The 17,557-nt window shown below is 38.4% G+C and overlaps 1 protein-coding gene across 1 annotated transcript in view; it reads left to right on the top strand.

Annotated features, from left to right (window-relative positions):
- Positions 1 to 17,557, top strand: part of ACER3 (alkaline ceramidase 3) — a 120,099-nt gene that overhangs the window by 39,937 nt on the left and 62,605 nt on the right. The window contains exon 2 of the mRNA XM_054576304.1: positions 10,343 to 10,453. Coding sequence (XP_054432279.1) covers positions 10,343 to 10,453 — 111 coding nt within the window. The remainder of the gene's footprint in view (positions 1 to 10,342; positions 10,454 to 17,557) is intronic.

The following is a 17,557-nucleotide window of genomic DNA, read 5'->3' on the forward strand; positions in this document are numbered from 1 at the left end:
CCCGCTGCCGTATCCCCCACAGATTTTTATAGCCAGGGGTTTTTAGGCTTTCTTTTCCCACTTGGAACCCTGCGTTGCACAGTCTGTCTTGCTCCCCAGCTCTTCCTCCCAGTTTATCTGCATGCAGATGTGGGACCACCCAGTCGACCAACCACCGCCTCACTGGCCTGGTCCTCCAGCTGCCACCTTGCTGTGTGTCCTCTCCGCCACTCCTACTGGTCTGGATGAATGTTTCTTCTTTAACTCCTTGGTTGTTGGACTTTATACAGTTTGATTTTCTGGCAGTTCTGGTTATTTTTTGTTTTTAAATTCGTTGCTGTCCTTTTGGTTGTGTGAGGAGGCAAAGTGTATCTGCCTGTGCCTCCATCCTGTCAGGAAGTCTATGTGTACTTAGCTTTAAAGAAAGATACAGTGGCTGTAGCATCTTTATATGACCTGAATGCCTTATAGCTGTTCAAATCCCCTGTTTCCAGGTCATTTGAAATGTATTCCTGACATCCATGATATTGGTAACTCAGCTGAATTTAATATATATCTACCATTGAGCAGGTTTCAATTTCTTTATCTCATTCATCAGTAAAGTTTTTTATTTGTTTGATTCCTGGGGCTCTGCTTAATGGCACAATATTCAACATCTTCTACAGGTTTACTTAAAGCCATGGATAACTGTTGTTTGGATATACAACTTTAAAAAAAAAGATTTTATTTATTTATTTTTAGAGAGTGGGGCAGGGAGGGAGAAAGGGTGAGAAACATTGTTGTGAGAGAGAGATATCAGTTGGTTGCTTCTTGTATGCTCCTGGAATTGGGACTGAACCTGCACATGTGCCCAGTCTAGGGATCAAACCAGCGACCTTTCACTGTGTGAGACCATGCTCATCCAAATGAGGCACACTGGTCAGGGCTGGATATGTAAGTTTTAATCTGTCTGATTCCACACCTTATATTTTCACACTCCACCTAGGCAAATTACTTTGCTATTTGTACAATTCGGAAGACCCTTTGATATAATTTTAAAAATATTAATAAGGACATTTTTGTGCAAACATTGTGCTAGTGTATTTAGGGGCAGCAACACTGGCTACAAGGAAAGATAGATCTGGAATCAAAGCTTGGCTCTGTCATTTGCTTAATGTGAGAACTTGGGTAAATTATATAATCTCTTAGCCTGACTTTATTATTTGTATAGTGGCATAATAATATGTCATAACATTGTTGTGAAAAGCAAATCATTTAGCACATGTATAATGTGAGGTCTAGTAGCTGGTACTTAATAGGCTATCAGTAGAATTTAGGTCCTTTCACTCCTTTCAGCATCTAGCTCAAATCTTATCACATCTCTGGAACTACTTCCAACTATTTTATTCCCTTTCCTAAAGGTTTCTTTAATTTTTATTTTATCAAAGTAAGACATTAAAAAGTAGATAAATATCCAGCTAATGTTAAGACTTGTAACCAATCCAGAAAGCAGAGTTTTCTCTAACTCTTTCCTTTCTACCCTCTGATTCTACTGTGTAGAGGTAAAACTTAAAAAAAAAAAGAAAAGCAGCTTTATTGAGGTATAGTTGACATAAAATAGAATGCATATATTTAAAATGTACAAATTAAGTTTTGACATACGTGGCATGTGAAACCATTACCATAGTCAAAATGGTGAACATGTATCACCTCCAAGTTTTCTCATTTCCTTTTATAAGTCCTCCTCCTCCATTCCACTGTCTCCTCTTCCTAAGCCCTACCTCACAATCACTTATCTGTTTTCTGATGCTATAGATTAGTTTGTTTTTCTGACATCTGTGTCAATTGTGGATTGGTTTCAACTGATTATTTTTCTCATTATGGGTGTGTTTCTTCCTTCTTTGTATGCCTGATAATCTTTGATTGGTTGACAGATACTTTGTTTTTTGGGGGTGCAGATCTTTGAAATCCTGTTTTCATTTTCTTTGGACATACACCAAAAGGTAGGATTCCTGGATCAGATGGTAGTTACATTTTTAATTTTTTGAGAACCATCCATACTGTTTTCCACAGATACTGTACCACTTTACTTTCTTATCAAACAATGCACACTGATTCCCTTTACTCCACACCTTTGCCAACACTTGTCTCTTGTCTTTTTGATAACAGCCATTTTTGATTTGCATTTCCCTGATAATTAGTGATGTTGAGCATCTTTTATGTACCTTTTGGCTATCTGTTGTCTTCTTTGGAAAAATGGATATTCAGACCCTCTGTCCATTCATTGGATTGCTTTTTTAATTGGGTTGCCTTTTTTCTGCTGAGTTGGATATGAATGCCTTATCAGTCAATCTGCAAATATTTTTCCCTCATCCTGTAGTTTGACTTTCATTTTGTTGATTGTTTCTTTTTCTTTTGGTCATTCCTGTAGGGTTTTTAAAAAAATTTTTTATTGTTGTTCAGTAACAGTTGTCTCCCTTTTCCCCCCATTACTCTCCCTTATGTTTCTTTTAATATCCAAAAGTTGTGTGTGTGTGTGTGTGTGTGTGTGTGTGTGTGAGAGAGAGAGAGAGAGAGAGAGAGATATAGTCCCACTTACTTATTTTTGCTCTTGTTGCACGTGCTTTTGGTATTATATCCAAAAATTACTGCCAAGACCAATGTTAAGGAGTGTTTCCCCTATATTTTCTTCTAGGATTTCTATAGTTTCAGGTTTTATGCTTAAGACTTAAACTATTTTGAGTTCATTTTTATGAGTATTGTAAGATAGAGGTCCGTTCATTCTTCTGCATGTGGTTATCCTATTTTTCCAGCACAGTTTATTGAAGAGACTATCATTTCCTCATTGAGTGTTCTTGGGTCCCTGGTCAAATATTAATTGACCATATATGTAATGGTTTATCTCTGGGCTCTTGATTTTGTTCCAATGGTCTGTTTTTTGTTCTAGTGGTATGCATCTGTTTTTTGCCAGTCCCATACTATTTTGATTATTGTAGCTTGGTAGTATAATGTGAAATCAGGACATTGTGATTCCTCTGGCTTTGTTCTTTTTTTCTCAGGATTTCTTTGGCTATTTAGGGTCTTTTGTGGCTCCATATAAATTTCAGGATTTTTTTCTATTTTTATGAAAAAATGCCTTTGGAATGTTGATAGGTATTTTATTGAAAATATAGTTCCTTTGAGAAGTCTGGGCAATTTAACAATATCAATTCTTCCAATCTGGGAACATAGGATATCAAAATCTTGTAGTCTGCAGTATACAGATCTGCTGCCTCCTTAGTGAAATGTTAAATTTATTAGTGTTTTATTGTTTTTGATGATATTGTGAATGGGAGTGTTTTCTTTACTTCTTTTTCAGATGTTTTGTAGTTATTGTATAGAAACGCAACTGTTTCTTGCATTTTGATTTTGTATCCTACAACTTTACTGAATTCGTTGATTAGTTCTAGCAGTTTTTTGTTGGGGTCTTAAGTTTTCTATGTGTAAGGTCATATAAGCTGCAAACAAAGACAGTTTGGATACCTTTTATTTTCTTTTCTTACCTGATTGATATGGCTAGCATTTCTAGTACTAGGTTGAATAGGAGTAGTGGGAGGGAGTCAGAACCCTTGTCTTGTTCTTAATGCTAGAAGTTTTCAACCCTTCACTCTTAAGTATAATGCTGCCTGTGGGTTCGTTGTATATGGCCTTTGTTGTGTTAGGTATGTTCCTTTTGTTGTGCTGCACGGTGGCTTGAAGGTGCGCACTGCTTCAGGGGAGTGACGCTGGGGTTGCTGTTCCTCCCAGCACAGGCAGCAACTGCCGCACCAGGGGTAAGGAGCACGCTGCAGGGAGCAATGCACTCCCTGAATCTGAGGGGAAACTGTCAGGGGCCAGCTGAGATCAAAACAGGGCTCTGAATCCCGCAGAGCCCGTCCTGGGGTTGTCGCGGATGAGGGGAATAAACACAAATCGTTGCAAACACTTCTCTGTTTGCCAGGAGAGCAGATGTGGGCACTTCTCTCTTAGTGGAGAAGGCCCAGTCACCCTTTGTTCCAAGGCTTTATTGAAAATCCTATCAATGGGGCTAGGTAGCAGGAAAGCATACGTTATCTCATTACATTAGTATATTAAGTTTCACTGAGAATAGATGATGCCTTTAAGAAGACAAATGACAGGAACACAGTGATTTACATGGATCCGAGAAGATACTAGTATAAACAAAAGAGAGACTAAAGATAAGGGCAAAGTAGACATAAAAGTGCCTAACAATATAGGGTAAGGGGTGTAAATAACGTAAATGTCCTTCACAGGATGAGCTGGCCACAGATCTGAGGGAAGAACAAAACACACTTCAAAGAATTTACTTTTAGACCTGATTTTCCCGGGAACCGCCAGATCTGATTTAGGGCTGATTCCTGCACTGTTTCAAGCCTGAGCCAGGTGTGGGGAGGGAACCACCAAGAGATAAGGAAACTGCTTTTCGGCTATAATGAGGACCCCAGCCATGTCCAAGCCAATCCGAGAGGTGCGGGTCTTATTGCCCTTTCTCCCCCAATTTCTTGTCTGCCGCCAGTACTGACTGGGATCTGTTTTAGGTCACCCATCCCCCGAGGAGTCTTATCCGTCATTGATGCCCAGTCATCCATGGCAAAGCAAGAGAGGCAGGAGCTACACCGCTGCCAGGGGGGACAAGCTATGTCTCCTCAGGAGCCTGTTTCTCCAAGGTCTCCTGATTATTTATAGCCTTGGGGCCCTCCAGCCTGTCGGCAGGATTACAGTTCCTGAAACCAGACAGGGCTTCTCCCAACATCTTTCATGCTCAGTTTGTTGAGTGTTATCACAAACAGATATTGTATTCTGTCAGATGCTTTTTCTGCATCTATTGAGATTAATTTTATTTTTTAGTTGTATTAATGTGTATTTCACATTTATTGATTCACATAGTTGAACCATCCTTGCATCACAGGGATGAATCCCATTTGATCATGGTATATGACCCTTTTAATGTGTTGTTCAATTCTATTTAACATCTGGTTGAGAATTTTTGCATCTCCATTTACTAGGGATATCAGCCTGTAATTTCTTGTAGTATCCTTATCTGGCTTTGGTATCAGGGTATTGCTGGCCTTATAAAATGAGTTTGGAAGTATTCCCTCTTTTAGTTTTTTGGATTTTTTTAAATCCTCATCTATGGATATGTTTATTGAATGTGTGTGTATGAGAAAGAGAGAGAATGAGACAGATGGTGGGGGGTCATTAACGAGAGAGAGAGAAACATCGATTGCTTGCCTCCCATATGTGCCCCGACTGGGGATCAAACCTGTAACGTAGGCATATGCCCTGAGCAGGGATCAAACCCACACCCTTTTGGTGTACAAGACAACTCTCCAATCAACTGAGCCACCGAGCCAGGGCACCCTCTTCTGTTTTTTTAGTAGAGTTTGAAAAGATTCAGTATTAATTTTTTAAAAAATGTTTGGTAGAGTTTGCCAGTGAAACCACTTGTCCTCAACTTTTCTGTGTTGGGAGGTTTTTGATTACTGATTCAATCTCCTTACTTGTTATTGGTCCATTCAGATTTTCTTTTTTCCCTGATCAGTCATGGTAGATTGCATATATCTAGGAATTTATCCATTTCTTCTAGGTTTTTTGTTGGCATATAATTGTTCATAGTAGTCTTTCATGATCCTTTGTATTTGTCGTATAGGTTGTAATGTTCTCTTTCATTTCTGATTTTACTTATTTGCACCCTCTCTTTTTTTCCCTGATTTAGTCTAGCTGAAATTTTGTTAATTTTGTTTATCTTTTCAAAAAACTCTCTCTTAGTTTGAAGAAATGAAATTGATATATTTAATTTCATTTCCATTCTGATCTTCATTTCTTTTCTTCTAACTTTGGGCTTAGTTTGTTCTTTTTCTAGTTTTCTGAGGTGTAAAATTAGGTTGTCTATTTGAGATATTTCTCTCTTAATGTAGGCATTTATTGGTATAAACTTTCCTCTTTAGCTGTATCCTATAAGATTTAGTATGTTGTGTTTTCATTTGCATTTGATTCAAGATATTTTTTTATTACATTTTGATCTCTTTGCTCCACTGGTTGTTCCGGTGTTATGTTGTTTAACTTCCACATATGTGAATTTCTAGTTTTCCTCCTGTTACTGATTTTTAATTTTATATCATTGTGGTTGGAAAAGATATTGGGTTGGCCAAAAAGTCCATTTAGTTTTTTCTGTAAAATAAAAGACATTTTTCATTTTCACCAATAATTTTATTGATTTGGATATTTTGAGTATGTCGACTATCTCTTGCTATTGGCTTCTCATGGGTAGGGGCCAGGGGTGCTGCTAAACACCATCCAATGCATAAGGCAGCCCCACAGCAAAGAATTACTTGGCCAAAATATCAGTAGTACCAAGAAACTTTCAAACCACTTTTGACACGTTTGATCAGTCACAGCACCTTCTCTGTATACTGCACAAACCTTTTCTTACATTTTAGTTGTGTTTTTACCTTACTTGAAATAATAAAGCATAATACATTGAAAATGTTTACCTTTTTTGATCTTCAACATTAAAATGGCTGCATACAAATTCACCAATTTGATAAGTTTTTAAAAAATGCTCACTGATACGACAGCTGTCACAATACAATCTAACAAAATTTTTTCAACTGGGGTAAAGAAAACTAAGCACTACTAGAGCCACTGTATGGAAAAAATTAAATGAAGTTTTTGGCCAACCCAGTACTTTGTATGATTTCAGTCTTCTTAAATGTGCTCAGATTTGTTTTGTTATCTGTCATATGATCTATCCTGGAGAATGTTTCAGACATGCCTGATGAGAATGTGTGTACTGCTCCTCTTAGATAAAATGTTTTGTGTGTCTGTTAGGTTTATTTGGTCTCAAGTGTAGTTGAAGTCCAGCTTTTCTTTGTGGTAGTTACCCCTTATTCGTGGTTTTGCTTTCCACAGATTCATAACTGTGGTCTGAAAATACTAATGGAAAGAAAACTCCAGGAATAAACAGTTTGTAAGTTTTAAGTTGAATGTTGCTCTGAGTAACATGGTGAAAACTGTCGCTGTCCTGCTCTGCGAATCATTCCTTTGCTCAGTATATCTGCACTTTATAGGTTACTCACCCATTAGTCACTTAGTAGCCGTTTCAGTTATCAGATTGATTCTTGTGGTGGTGCACTGCTTGTGTTCATGTGTTACTGGACAGGCACTGGTCAGGAGCAGGTCTCCCTCTGGGTGGCCAGTAGTGTGTAGGTTCTTCACTTGGTGTAGGAAAAATTTCACAACAGGAGTCCAGGTAATTTTGAGAATACATTTAAGGCTGAAGACAGTGAAACCAAGGAAAGACTTAGGGTGGAAGTAACAGGAGAGAGCCTAGGTTAGCCTATCTAGGGAAGTAAAGGTCACAGAGAGAGAGGACTTAGGGTAGAAGGAACGACTGGAGAGGGCCTAGGTGGGGCCGCTTTGGCTCTCTAGAAAGCCAAGGTGGGGCTGCTGTTGGATCACTGAGAAGTCAGAAAAAAAGGACCGTTGGAGACAGGATCAGTGGGTAAGCCGGGGTTGAGCTGCCGCTGCCCACTGCTGCCCTGGCTGCCAGTCTCCTTGGGACCCTTAGAATTTAGGCGGAAATAAAAAGTTCATGCCCATGAAGGGACATGGGTGTGCTCTGGAGTGAACTTGCTCTGTGTCTTTGTTCTGAGGGCTTTTTATCTCTTTTTCTGTGGATGAGGATCTTAGGGGAGGGTTTCAGCAGAATACTCATTAGCTTTCCAGGTACATTTTTAATATGGTGATATGTCACTGTGAGCACGTAGTGGGGTTTTGGGAATATTCTTTGGTCCACTGTACTGTTTTACTTTTGTCTTGAGTCTCTCTGGCTTTTAATGGGGTTTTTGTTATTTGTTCTCCTGACTTCATCTGTCCTTGGGTTTAGCTGGCACAAATGACATTAATGGGCTCTCTGTTCTCTATCTCCCAGACCAGGGAGATTTAAGCTATGTATTCTTTGGTTAAGGAGGAGAGGTATAAACCACTTACTCTTGGTTAGGGGAGATAAGTTCTTGTGATTCACCAGCTGGCTGCAGGTTGCTCAAACTGTATGGCCTTGTTTAATTTTTATGTCTCTGCCTCCCCATTCCACTTACCCAGGAATTTTCCTAGCCTCTTACTATCCTGCCTCACAAGTAACCCTTATTTTACTTAATAGTGGCCCCAAAGCACAAGAGTAGTGATGCTAACAATTTGGATGTGCTAAAGAGTAGCTGTAAGCTTTATCATAGGTCTGTATCTATTAAAAAAAATAGTATATGGTTCAGAACGATCGTGGTTTTGGGTGGGGGGGAAATGTCTTGGAACATAAGGGAGTCTACTGTATTGATTTACTGTTTGGATGATCTGTCTATTCATTGTAGAAAGTAAGGTATTAATGTCCCCTGCTATTATTGTATTGTTGTCTATTTCCTCCTTCAGAACTATATTTGCTTAATATGTTTAGGTGCTCTGATGTTGAGTGTGTATATATTTACAATTATTATAGTCTCTTGATGCGTTAACCTTTAATTATTACATAGTGATCTTCTTTGTCTCTTGTTACAGTTTTTGGCTTAAAGTCTAATTTATCTGATAAGAGTAGCTACCATTGCTCTCTTTTGGTTTTCACTTGCATGGATTATCTTTTTTTTCATCACTTCACTTTGAGTCCATGTGTGTCCTTAAAGCTGAAGTGAATCTCTTGGAGAATTTAATCCAGTTACATTTAGAGTAATTATTAATAGGTTAAGATTTACTAATGCCTACTGAGGACTGCTCATGCTTTCTTGTTTTGTAGTTCCTTTATTCCTTTCTTTATCTCCTGCTGCCTTTGTGAATTGATGATTTTCTGTAGTGGTATGCTTTGGTTCTCTTCTCTTAATTTTTTGTGTGTCTACTGTAGGTTTTTGTTGCTTTGCGGTTACCATGTTGCTTACATGTAACAGTCTCTTTTATACTGATAACTTAATTTCCCATACTAAAACGCTAGCCTTTACTCTCCCCTTTTAGGTTTTTGATATCACAGTTTACCTGGTTTTTTATTGTATATTCATTAACAAATTATTGTAAACTCTAGTTATTTTTAATAATTTTTTCTTTTTACCTTTATCCTAGAGTGATTAATACACTATCATATTACAGTATTAGAGGGTTCTGAATTTAACTATATATTTACCTTTACCAGTGTCTTGTATATTTTTGTTTTCCTAAGTAGTATTCTTTCAAATCAGTTTGAAGATACTTGTTTTTTGTGTGTTTATAAGTTTTCCCTTTACCACGGATTTTGTTGTATACTCTTAAATGTTGTTCTGTTGTGTATTCATTTTAAGTCATCTCTAAGTATTTTCTAATTTCCCTTGTGATTTCTTCTTTGATCCATTGGTTGTTTAAAAAATGTGTTGTTTAATTTTCATAAGTTTGTGAAAATTTCCATTTTCCTTCTGTTATTTATTTCTAACTTCATTCTGTTGTGGCTGGAGGAGATACTTCATATGATATCTGTCTTTTTAAACCTGTTGAGGCTTAATTTATGGCCTAACATATGGACTGTCCTGGAAAATGTCCCATATGCACTTGAGAAGAATGTGTATGCTGTTGTTGTAGAGAAGAGTGTGCTATATATATCCATTCATTGATATTTGTCTTGACATCAGCTCCAATGTTGAAAATCATTTACTTGGAATTTTGAATGTATTGTGCCACTTATTCTGCCCAGATCAATTTATAAAATAGTTTAGCCATTTCCTTCCCCATTTTACTATTTATTTCTGCTATTGATTTTTTAAAAAAATTGTTTCTTTGCTGTTCGTGGTTGAGCTCTGTTTTTATAAAGACAAGAACAAAGATCAGATTAAGATTCATTGTCTTATTAGCTTTATGAGAAACATAAAAACTAAAAACATTTCCACAAAACTGACATTTTAAAAAGAAATGCAAAATACAAACCTTGATTTGTTGCTATTTAATTCAGTAGACATAATTAACTCAATCCTGTATTTTATCTTGTCATACAATCCAGTGGCATTGATGTAGGCTGCCTCTCCAACTGATTTTCTGCTGTATCTTTGAGAGTTTTTTTTCCTGAGATACTTTTTCATCTTATCTTGAGAATTTAGATTTTTCTTCAGTGGATATTCATGTTGACAATTCTTAGTTTCCTTTGTCTGAAGGTATCTTTATTTTACTTGCATTCTTTTAAGAAATTTTTGGTGAATAGAGATTTTTCTTTTAGCACCTTATAAATATTACTCCATCATCCTTCTGAGAAGTTATCTGTTTAATTTTCATTGAGGACCAAGTGTATAATCTTTATTTAAAGAAGTAGTGATTAACCTAATTATGTTCTCATATTTTTCTACAGGGAATACAGTGAGTAACCTGATTATGATTATACCTCCAATTTTTGGTGCAATTCAAAGCGTTAGAGATGGACTGGAAAAGCGGTACATTGCTTCTTATTTAGCACTCACAGGTATGTATAACATTTCATCTAAAAAATGATGTGCAGTATTTGGGCTGTTTTTCTCACTCATTCCTAATATTGGTTCTCAATTTTGTGTTATTATGCAACTTGAACATATTCTGAAACTTCTGAATTAAAACTTCACAAATCTTGTCAGTAAATTGAATATATTTTTTTAAATCACAAACTGTTTAGGCATACAGAAAACACTAGAGGTAATATAACAGATATACCCATGTATCCTATCATCAACCTTTGTCGTATCTTAGTACTTTGCAAAATTTGTTTCAGATCTTACTTTTTCTTTTTTAAAGAAATAAACTGAAAACTATAGATAAAATTGGAGCTTCCTTTATTTTCGTTTCTGATCTTATTCATTTCATTCTCCCACCTCAACCTCCCAGAATTAACTTTTATACTGAATTTAATTACAATTCCTCCATGTCTTTGTATTTATACTACATATGTGTGTGTGTGTGTGTGTGTGTATTGTTAAAATGTGTGTGTGTGCATGTATATATATATATATATATATATAGTGTGGTTTGTATATTTTTAGACTTTTTGTAAAGAACACTGTACTGTATCTAACCTTCTTCAGCTTCCATATTTTCTCTTACTTTCTGTGAGATAAGGGCTTGTCTTAGTTACCTTTGTATCCCCATTATTAGGCAATTTAGTGGTCCTCAATAAATGTTGGATAGATGGACAAATGAACTTTATTAGAGCCCAGGATGGGAAAATCACTTTGACATGTTACGCATTATCATCATAAAGACAAAAATAACAAAGAACATGGATTCTAGTTTGTTTCTTTTCAATAACTTTCTAAACTAAGCACAATTTCTTATGTTTTAGGTCAGAGTAGATTTTATTTACACATGAGCATTAAGGAGTTCTAACTACCACAAAACTGTAAGCTATAGTGTATCATATCAGATTCTACCATACTAGATTATTAATTGGATATGAGAGACTTTTTTAAGATTTTATTATTTAGTTTTAGAGAGAGGGGAGGGAAGGGAGAAAGAGAAGGTGAGAAACATCAATGTGAGAGAGATACATTGATTGGTTGGTTGCCGGTCATACATGCCCTGACTGGGGACTGAACCCATAACCCAGTATGTGCCCTGGCCGGGAATTGAACCTGTGACATTCTGCTTTGCCAGAGGATGCCCAACCAACTGAGCCACATAGGTCAGGGCGATATGAGAGACTGATTTCTGAATCTGTTTTTATATGCATGGTGTTTTAAGAAAGTTACTTGTTTTTCTTCAAAAGGAAGACTTGTTCACAAATTTAGCCCTTGCTTTATTTTGTAGGGTGTGTTAAGAATGTTTTTAAAATACTACGATCACAATCAGTAATAACAATAAGAATAAAAAGATCTGATGGATTTCCAGATTGCATTAGAATAATGGTGGCCTCCTAAATTAAAATTTGTCCACGCATTTTCCCTGAAAACCATACAGGCTAAGAAATAATGTAAATTAAACCATACTTAACCCACACTTCCAGCCTTCCTAGGAGAAAAAGAAGGCTATGAACTTCAAATTGTTTTTGAATAAGGAATAAACACCACATTTTAACAGAACTATATTTGATGTTTTGGACTTGGGAAGATTTGAAAACTACATGGAAAAGAGGAGAGAGGAGTTGAGGGCCCAAGTCTGAAAAAAAAACCAACAGAAAGATAAACCTTCACAGTAAATACAAAATTTCTGAAAGCAATCTAACACCTGATTGATCACAGTACTGGCTAGAGGTAAAAGACTTGAAAGTATGTGAGACCTATGGTGGCATTTTGGGAAATGTATTACTTCTGGGAAAGAGATAAATAGAAAAGGGGAGTTACCATTTGGAGATGGGTTAGTAAAGGGAAAGAAAGGAGGTAGAGGGGGCAATTAAATCCTACTGAAACAAAAGAACTATAAAACATATCAGACCCTTCTCTTACGCACGCCTCCAATCAATAAAATATATATGAAAAAGGATACTGAACTTCACCATTCTTACTTCACTATTCTTACAGAAGGGGACAGTCTTGAACTATAGATATTTTTTTGACTTTACATCTTTTGTTGAGGTATACATACCACAACATTAATGATTTTAAAGTATACAATTCAATGGTCTTGAGTATACAGTCAAACCTTGGTTCTCAAATGTCTCCCATCACAAGCAATTTAGTTCTCAAACTAGCTGTTCACGGAAAAAAATGTCTCCGTTTTCGAACAAAACTTCAGTTCTCTACCTGACGAACCTTTCATGCTGATATCTGGGAAAAAATGATTTGGTTTTCAATCGCTTCTCAAACAGCCTTTCAGAATGAATTAAGTTGGAGAACTGAGGTTCCACTGTATTCACAAGGTTGTTGCAACAATCACCATGATCTAATTCCAGAACATTCCCATCACTCCAAAAAGAAACCCCAATCCTATTAGCAGTCACTCCCCATTCATCACTTCCCTCAGCTTCTGGCGACCACTGATCTACTTTGTGTCTCTACATATCAGTTAAAAATATGCTCACCTGCACCATGTTTTTAACTTTTGGATTCCAAATGCCTCCATTTTCTCGCTTTCTCATTTTTTCAAATTCAAAACCTAACAACCCCCACCCCCCAATGATGGTAAATTTTCCTGTTTAAAATTCAGCATAAAAATGATAAGAACATTCAAAAATAACAAACCCCTTAAATCTCTTCCTCTTACTGTCATGAATTCCAAGGAGATCTTAAGCATAGGGAATGAGTCATTTTGTTTTCTGAACACATCAGTGCAGGAACAGGTCAAGGTGCTGTGTGTGCATGTGATTAAAGAACATTTTTTCTCTGCATTCTGCTGGATCTTTTTTTGGAAACTTATGGTAATAAATCAATTTGCTTCTCTAAGGCCATTTTCCTATGGCTGATTCCCAAGTTGTAGCAACTGATTCATGTTAACAACAAAAGTTTCCTGAGCATAGAAGACAAAATGATCCATGTCACTCCAGTTCTTCTAGATGCCACCAGGTCTGGTTGAAGGATCAGATATAATGAATTAAAAGAAAAAAAAACTCTCCATGGTGTCCAAACATGATATCTATATTTATTTTTAAAATAAAAATTATATTTTCCTGGTTCAAAAAATCACTCTTAACACTTTATAGTTGTATTTGTTTCGTCAATCATGAAATTGAGCGCCCATGGTAACCTTCCTCAACTCTTCCTATTTCCTTTGCCCGGTTAACTTCTGAGTCCTGTGTTTCGGGCGTTGTGTTTTGAGGAGCGGGGCACTGCCTTGGTGACGTGATGGCGATAGTGGTCTGCACCATTGGCAATCCCCTACCAGGGCAGGGTGTGGAAAGCAGGGCCTCTCAGCCTTCACTGTGCATTTGAAGCCTACCCCCCCCCCCCACTCGGGGATGGTGTCGAAATGCCAATTCTGACCCAACAGGTCTGGGTGGTGCCTCACGGCAGCTCCACAGACAGGACTTTGAATAGCAAGGAAAGAGTGGTCACCATGTTTAGACCTGGACTGAGAAGCGGTGCTTTGGGGAGCAAGCCTAGGGTAGAATTTGCTCTGATGGTGGTTGGCGGGGGGCACTCAGAGGCAGCTGCAGATGTCCCAGCTGTGTGTGAGCAGAGATAGTTGCCAGCGGCTCAGTAGGTGTTGGCTTCCTGGAGGGCTGGGTTGGGGTGAGTCCCAAGGCTTCCTCAAGTCTGGGTGGCAGGCTGGGATGGACGAGCAGGGCTGCGCGGACCCTGGACGAGGGGATGGAAACAGGCACGGACTGCCTCACTGTCCCCGTGTCAGTCAGCATTGGGGTCCTGTGGTTGCTGTACCAGGTCAGCAGCTTAAAACCACAGAAGTTTACCCTCTCATGGTTCTGGAGGTCAGAAGTCCAAATGGATAGGCTGGGCTGTGTTCTTATTGGAGGCTGCGGGACAGATGTGATTCCATTTCATGGTGCAGCATCGGGAGGACACCTGCAGGACACCTGCCGGGCCAGGTGCCAGGCTTCGGTGTCTTGAACTAGAGATTTTTTAAGCCACCCCAAACATTTATTCTTTCCACAAAATGGGCCCCCCAAAAAGCAGTCTACATCCAAATAAGTTTTTTTAAAAAAGAGAAATGAGAATCAAAACCTTATGCTCAGCCTTAGCCAGATTGAGTGCTGACCTGGGAACCTAAAGGTCACCAGTTCAATTCCCAATCAGGGGATATGCCTGGGTTGAGGGCCAGGTCCCTAGTAGGGAGCGCTCAAGAGGCAACCACACATTTATGATTCTCTTCCTCTGTTTCTCAAGGGATGTTGGTTTGGTCCCTGGTCTAGACATGTACAGCAGGCAACCATCGATGTTTCTCTCTTACATTAATGTTTCTCTTCATCTTGTTCTCCTTCCCTTCCCCTCTCTCTAAAATTAAAGAAATAAAAGCTTTAAAAAAGACAGAAAGAAAGAGTACCAAATACAGTGAGGAAGAAGTAGGGAAATTAAGAGTTAAAAACATTTTTTCCTATTTTTTCACTTCCTGTGCCCTGAGCAATTGTCAGTTCTTCCAGTAAGTGTGATTTCAGTTTAATTTACCATCTCAGTTATAGCTGCTTTGAAACCACCCACTCCCTTTGTCTATCTTTCTCTTATTCTTTATTTTCCTACTGTATTATATTGCAGATATACACACTTGATGAAAGGAAGAGATCCTCATAACAGATCAATAAAAGAATCAAAGATATCTTCTCTGATTATTTTTCTAATAGGTCTCAGTAAAGTTTGCTATTAAATTGGAGGATAGAACCCAATATTTGTTTAAGTATATTTTATTGATTATGCTATTACAGTTGTCCCATTTTTTTTTCTCCCCTTGATTCCTGTCCACCATGCATCCCCCCACCCCTACATCATTCCACCTCCCTTATTTCATGTCCATGGGTCGTACATATAAGTTCTTTGGCTTCTCCATTTCCTATACTATTCTTAACCTCCCCCTGTATATTTTGTACCTACCAATTATGCTTCTTATTCCCTGCACCTTTTCCCCCATCCTCCTCCTCCTGCTCCCTGCTGATGCCTCTCCATGTGATCTCCATTTCTGTTATTCTGTTCCTGTTCTAGTTGCTTGCTTCATTTGTTTTTGTTTTTGTTTTTAGGATCCATTGTTGATAGTTGTGAGTTTGTTATCATTTTACTGTTCATAGTTTTTGGTCTTCTTCTTTTTCTTAGACAAGCCCCTTTAACATTTCCTATAATAAGGGCTTGGTGATGATGAACTCCTTTAACTTGACCTTATCTGGGCAGCACTTTCTCTGCCCTTCCATCCTAAATGACAGCCTTGCTCGGTAGAATAAACTTGGATGTAGGTCCTTGCCTTTCATGACTTGGAATACTTCTCTCCAACCCCTTCTTGCCTGCGAGGTTTCTTTTGAGAAATCAGCTGATAGTCTTATGGGAACTCCTTTGTAGGTAACTTTCTCCTTGTGTCTTGCTGCTTTTAAGATTCTCTCCTTATCTTTAATCTTGGGTAATGTAATTATGAGGTGCCTTGGTGTGTGCTTCCTTGAGTCCAACTTCTTTGGGACTCACTCAGCTTCCTGGACTTCCTGGAAGTCTATTTGCTTTGCCAGATTGGAGAAAGTCTCCTTTATTGTTTTTCCAAATAAGTTTTCAGTTTCTTGCTCTTCCTCTTCTCCTTCTGGCACCCTTACGATTCTGATGTTGGAACGTGTGAAGTTGTCCCAGAGGTTCCTAAGTCCCTCCTCATTTTTTGAATTCTTCTTTGTTCATTCTGTTCCGGTTGAGTGTTTATCTCTTCCTTCTGCTCCAGATGGTTGATTTGAGTCCCAGTTTCCTTCCCTTCACTGTTGGTTCCCTGTATATTTTTCTCTATTTCACTTTGTATAGCCGTCACTTTTTCCTCTATTTTGCGACCTTACTCAACCATTTCTGTGAGCATCCTGATTACCAGTGTTTTGAACTCTGCACCTGATAGGTTGGCTATCTCTTCATTGCTTAGTTTTATTTTTTGAGTTTTGATCTGTTTTTTCATTTGGGTCATATTTCTTTGTCTTGGAACATCTGTTACGTTGTAAGGGGTGGAGCCTTAGGTATTCGCCTGGGCAGAACAACTCAACGTTGCTACATTGTGCTGTATGTGGAGGAGGGGTAAAGAGGGAACAATGTCGCTTGCTTGGCTCTCCACTGGCTTTCAGTCGCTTCCCCTGCTACCACAAGCAAATTAGGCCCTCTGGTGCCGATTCCCCAGTGGGCGGGTTTGTGTACGTTCGAGGACCCTATGGGTCTCTTCAACAAACTCTCCTGTGATCCTGGGAGTTTATCCCACTGCTGCATCCCCCACAAGTTTTTACAGAGGTTTTGAGACTTTCTTTTCCCGCACTGGAACCCTCGGTTGTGCAGTCTGTCTCACTCCCCTGTTGTTCCTCCTGCTTTAGCCACGCACAGATGTGGGACTGCCAGATGCTGTCCCTCCCGCCCAGTCCTCCAGCCTCCCTCTTGCCACACATCCTCTCTGCCCAGGCTACCTGTGTCCACCCCTCCTACCGGACTAGATGAACGTTTCTTTTTGCTTCTACTCCTTGGTTGTAGGACTTCCATACAGTTTAATTTTCTGGCAGTTCTGGTTGTTGTTGTTTGTTTTTAAATTTGTTGTCCTTTTGGGTGTGCAAGGAGGCAAAGTATATCTACCGACGCCTCTATCTTGAACAGAAGTCCTCTGTAATATTTATTTTAAGTAACCATTCTAAAACCAGCAAAATTATTTCTGCTTATATAGAGAGAAAGATGATGAAGAATTTAAATGAGTTCACTATTCCTTGATTTATAATAAAACTAGGACAATCAATTGAAAGTAAAGACAAGGTATTTGGAGCTAAATTCTGCCTGCCTGGTTACAATTATTAAAGAACAAAACTTCAACCACGTAGGTTTAAAGATCCCATTGGCTTTATTGAACAATTCATGAATCAGGCAGCATCCCACCTAATAAAAACAAAGGTATTCTGAGGAGCTGCACAAAATGGAGACTTTTATAGGCAGAAATGGGTCATGGGGAGAATAAGAAAATTAAAAGGGTGTGTTATTTCAGGCAAGGTCCCCTTCCCAGAGGGGACGGC

This window comes from Pteronotus mesoamericanus, unplaced genomic scaffold (assembly GCF_021234165.1).
Source record: "Pteronotus mesoamericanus isolate MK-2021 breed Mesoamerican mustached bat unplaced genomic scaffold, CSHL_Meso_final contig_33, whole genome shotgun sequence".
NCBI classification, from domain to species: Eukaryota; Metazoa; Chordata; class Mammalia; order Chiroptera; family Mormoopidae; genus Pteronotus; species Pteronotus mesoamericanus.